Raw genomic sequence first — 4,978 nt, forward strand, 5'->3', positions numbered from 1 at the left:
GAATCGTTTGTAGTTGTTTGTAGTGCTTTTCTTTTCGTTTGTAGTTGCACCGTTCAAAAGTTATTATATTTTTGCATTAAACAAAAAGTGTAACTTTGCCAATTTTAGAGATATCTCAAATCCGCTTGCGCCATCTTCTTCAGAATTGTTTGTAGTTGTTTGTAGTGCTTGTGAACGGTGCAACTACAAACGAAAAGAAAATCACTACAATCAACTAGAAACGATTCCACATCGAGTCCCGCAATCAGTTTATTTTATTATATTAAAAATATAATAACTTTGGAACGGTGCAACTACAAACGAAAAGAGAAGCACTACAAACAACTACAAACGATTCTGAAGAAGATGGCGCAAGCGGATTTGAGATACCTCAAAGTGGGGTGCGAGTCATTTTTTAAATGTTTATAACTTTTAATGTATTGAACTACAAACGAAATTTTTGTTACTACAAACAACTACAAACAAAATGCTAACGTTTTCCGTAAAAAAAAATTAATTTTTCGAAAGTCGGGTGCCAGGTTCACATAGGTGTCCGGCGACATATGCGTGACGCGTGACACGTGTCAGCTTATGATATTTGCGATATAATTTAATATATTGTGATAGTTTCGTTTATTCCAACAATATTCTTTGTAGATTCCTACGATATATGTATTAGAGATGTTATCGAATTGTATATATTATCCGCGTTACTATACACAAATTGCCATTTAGTGGCCATGTGACGGTCCTGACGCAGCGTAGATAGAGGAAGTTTGTAATTTAGTGTTCTTCTGTGTGCAGGTTCTTCCGTTGCGACAGTTTAACTCTCGAATAGGCAAAATGAGCTACGGTTATCAAGTGAGTATATAGTATATGCATTTGGTTTTATTGTTAAATAACTGAAGAGCATATTTTCAAACTGTGTTAATTCCATACTTCTAAGAAAGGAGAATAGAGGTTATATACATACATTATACTCCAGTAAGCAAAATGATAGCAGTCTGTCGGACAGATTGGTGACAGATTTGATCAGACGAGCCAGCAGACTGACATTAATTGCTCCGCATTCAGTTTATATTCTGCCAGCAGAGTTTGCTAACAATCAGACAGATTGACAGCAGAAATGGCAGCAGAGTCTACAGGTTCCAGCAGGATTTTGATTTCAGATCGATTTCTGTCGCCGATCTGCTGTCTGATTATGTTAGCAGACTGTTATACTTCCGCTGACATCATGTAATATACAATATAATCATGTATATCAAAACAAGCATCAAATCTATAGTCTTTCTACCGACAAAGGGCTGTGACATGCTTTTTATTATTGCCTGAATCTGTATGTATACATATATAGTATGTATCCATCAGAATGGTCTACTAACATAGTTTAAAAATAAGCTTATTATTCGAATAGTTAAATGAAGCTTGTATGGGAATGGTACTATTTATTTCTGTATCTGTACCTTGATATATCCAAGGGGCCACCTGTTCAGTTTCCGGGACGAGCACGACCGCCAACGTCGTTTGGGGCTCCACCTGGTGCACCCTCTGCCCCTGGTGCTCTATCCTACCCTTCGATGGGCTTCTCAAACGCGCCCCCGACATCTTTTGGCATGCCTCAACCATATTCTCAGGCTCCTTATCCGACACAGCCCATGCATCTCATTCCTGGCAGCGTACCTGCGCAAACCAATACTTATTCTCCGCAGCAAATGCCGTATCCTCAATCTATGCCCACGTGTTACCCCTCTAATGCACATTCCAATCAACCTACACCGTCCCCTTATCCTCGACAACAAAATTACAATACATATCCTAATCTTCAAGCTGCACCAGACGCTAAAGAATATTTTAGCAATATGGCTCCTTCCCCTTATCCCTCTGGACCAAGTACATACACAGCTAATACAATTCCATACCAAAGTGAAAGCTATCCCGGGGGGCAGGGGGTAGGTCCGAAATATCCTTACGCTGCTAATCCATCTGCTGCTGGTACGCGTGGTACTACCCCAGCCCCCCGGAGAGATCGGTTTACGCCTAAGGTGAGATTATGAATAGTTTAAGACTTTTGAGAAAGTTATAAACGAGATATTAAATATTCTTTGTGCAGGTATTAAATCAGCAGTTATTGTAATCTTGCAGAAAAGCGCCTTAAATCTTATGTTATTCTTTGCGTAAATTTTTTAAGGTTTTATGAATTTTGTTATAGACTTCTCCCACAGTGGTGCCGTATGATGGTTTTGATGCCAGAGCGGATGCGGAAACTTTGAGAAAAGCTATGAAAGGATTTGGCACCGATGAGAAAGCTATTATTCATGTACTTGCGAATCGCAGTAATCTACAACGGCAAGAGATCGCATCTCAATTTAAAACTCTTTATGGAAAGGTGTAGTTTGAGAATTCAGAAACTTGTTTTACAAAAAAAAAATTGGGGCTTAATACCACAATGTTGCTTCTCTGTTAACAGGATCTGATAAAGGATTTAAAGTCTGAGCTGTCAGGTAACTTCGAGAAACTTGTTCTTGCCTTGATGACGCCCTTACCTCAATTTTATGCTAAAGAACTCAACGATGCAATGTCTGGTCTTGGCACTGATGAGACAGTACTCATTGAAGTATTGTGTACACTGTCCAATCATGAAATTTCGATCATTAAACAGGCATATGAAGCAAGTGAGTTAGCCAATCGATATTAAGATTTACAAGATAACATCGGTCTGTTTGATTATCATACTGTTTAATAATTACAGTGTATGGAAGGACATTGGAAGATGATTTAATTTCTGATACGTCTGGCAATTTCAAACGCTTGATGGTATCGTTGTGTTGTGCCAATAGAGATGAATCATTGAATGTGGATAATGCCGCTGCAATGGAAGACGCTAGGCAACTTTTGCAAGCTGGTAATTAATAAAGAATACTTAAATAGTCACTGCTATATTTATATTCTTTTAAAATGTTATATTAATGCTATACAGGGGAGCTCCGATTTGGTACAGATGAGTCTACTTTTAACGCCATTCTTGTTCAAAGAAGCATTGCACAATTGCGACAGATATTTGTGGAGTATCATAACATAACGGGCCACGATATTGAGAATGCAATTGAAAACGAATTTTCGGGCGATATTAAGAAGGGTCTTCTTGCAATTGGTAGGAATAAGTTATAAATATATATGTCTAAGAGAAAGATATATACTAGAATCTACTAAAATCAATATCTTTCAAACAGTGACGTGTGTCAAGAACAGAACCGGTTTCTTCGCCGAACAATTGTACAAAAGCATGAAAGGTCTTGGTACCGATGATAGCCGCCTCATTCGACTGGTTGTGACACGCTGCGAAGTGGATATGGGTGAAATAAAGAATGTATTTGCCCATCAATATGGAGAGTCATTGGAAGATTTCATATCCGTAAGTTATTAAATACAAGAGCATCATATATTACATATTTATACTGACAATCTAATTTTCTCTTTTTTTTTCCAGGGTGACTGCTCAGGACATTACAAAAAATGCTTACTGGCACTAGTGCAGTCCTAAAATACTTTCAGATATGGAACTTATTTTGTTGCATTTATCATCTATCTTTTTACAAATACGTTCGACGTATGTATATATGTCCAGCCGTCTTTTCTTTTAATTTTTTAACCATTATGCTAGTGACAAGCTTATATGCTTTGAAGAATATATACATATATATAAATGAACTCATTTTTATATGCAGAGTTATATGAAGATATTTTGAGATGTATTTATACACGATGTGCAAGTACTTCGGTGATTTTATAAAATTACTAACGATTGTGTACAGATTCACTAGCTATGTTGATGAATGCTAAGAATTTCAAAACGTCATACAATCATTTACGATTTTATGAAAGTAAATGTGTGAGAGGTGACTACACATATTTTGAGATATACTTATATACGCATTAATTGCTTTGAAAAATTATTAATAAATACATTTAATTTTCATTTTTTATTCATTCGTCAACATATGTAATTAGTGATTCTATGATCAGTGATTTTATAAATGTATACTTATGCTAGTTGACTATGATTTACATTGATCGAATGTACATTGATATACTGTAAACGGTTCTGAAATGGTAACGATGGTAATGGTAGCAGATAAGCTTTTAACGATTGTGCCAAGACATACGTGCTTCATAGTGAATGTCAATCTAGACAAAGAATCTCACGAGAATTTATCGGCCTTCTTGTCATGATATTATGAAAGATTATTATGAGCGTGTACCTTACAGATTTAAAGACATTTTATATATATAAATGATATATATACATAAAGATTATATATATATTTTCTCGCATGGCATAATATAGCTTACATAAAAATGTCCAGAAATAGTTTTATATATTATTCTATATTTATAAAATGTATTTTTTCAAGTTATTACATACGTATGTATTATCCATTTTGATTACTGTATTTACTATGTCTATAAATAAAAATTTTAACTGATATAAGCGAAATAAGCTCTCAAAGCGTTGTTGAATATTGAAGATCCACACGACCAGCGTTAATCCCTGAGATTAAAGTTTCCATTACAAATTGTATAAATACAATGCGTATTTATACATATGGTGCGTATATATGTGCGTTTATATGTATTATATAATCTAATTAAAAATGTGTAGTGATTCCGGATCTCGGAAGAATAAAAAATTAATCTAATGTATTTATCTGTTAATTAGGTATCTAAAAAAATAAGGAGAGTGTATTAATCGTGTAGATACTATGTAGGGTGTTTTTAAAGTGACTACCGGCCTATTTTGTGAAATAATAGGGATTATATAAAACACCTTTAAGGGGATCCTATAGCGAAGGCCGAACTTCCTCGACGTCGGTAATGTCAACATTTCTAATCCTGTTTTCTATGTTATATATCTATGTCTGTTCTTGTCTAACCAGAGGCATCTGTCTTTGTTTGATTGCTGCGCCATCTCTCGCTACACGCAATACTGCTTATCCTGTCA

At 35.4% G+C, this 4,978-nt stretch overlaps 1 protein-coding gene across 4 annotated transcripts in view; it reads left to right on the forward strand.

Moving 5' to 3' along the window:
• Positions 1-4,533, forward strand: part of LOC112456606 (annexin B9-like) — a 5,318-nt gene extending 785 nt beyond the window's left edge. For 2 of the 4 annotated variants that reach the window (XM_025019272.1, XM_025019273.1), the window contains exons 2-9: positions 784-840; positions 1,458-2,021; positions 2,189-2,365; positions 2,447-2,651; positions 2,729-2,881; positions 2,957-3,130; positions 3,210-3,391; positions 3,467-4,533. In XM_025019272.1, coding sequence (XP_024875040.1) covers positions 823-840; positions 1,458-2,021; positions 2,189-2,365; positions 2,447-2,651; positions 2,729-2,881; positions 2,957-3,130; positions 3,210-3,391; positions 3,467-3,520 — 1,527 coding nt within the window. In that variant the 5' untranslated portion in view covers positions 784-822 and the 3' untranslated portion in view covers positions 3,521-4,533. The remainder of the gene's footprint in view (positions 1-783; positions 841-1,457; positions 2,022-2,188; positions 2,366-2,446; positions 2,652-2,728; positions 2,882-2,956; positions 3,131-3,209; positions 3,392-3,466) is intronic. The other 2 variants (XM_025019274.1, XM_025019275.1) reach the window with 1 other exon arrangement.
• Positions 4,534-4,978: the final 445 nt, after the last annotated feature.

This window comes from Temnothorax curvispinosus, unplaced genomic scaffold (genome assembly GCF_003070985.1).
Source record: "Temnothorax curvispinosus isolate PA1 unplaced genomic scaffold, ASM307098v1 QBEX01006993.1, whole genome shotgun sequence".
In the NCBI taxonomy this organism is placed as follows: Eukaryota; Metazoa; Arthropoda; class Insecta; order Hymenoptera; family Formicidae; genus Temnothorax; species Temnothorax curvispinosus.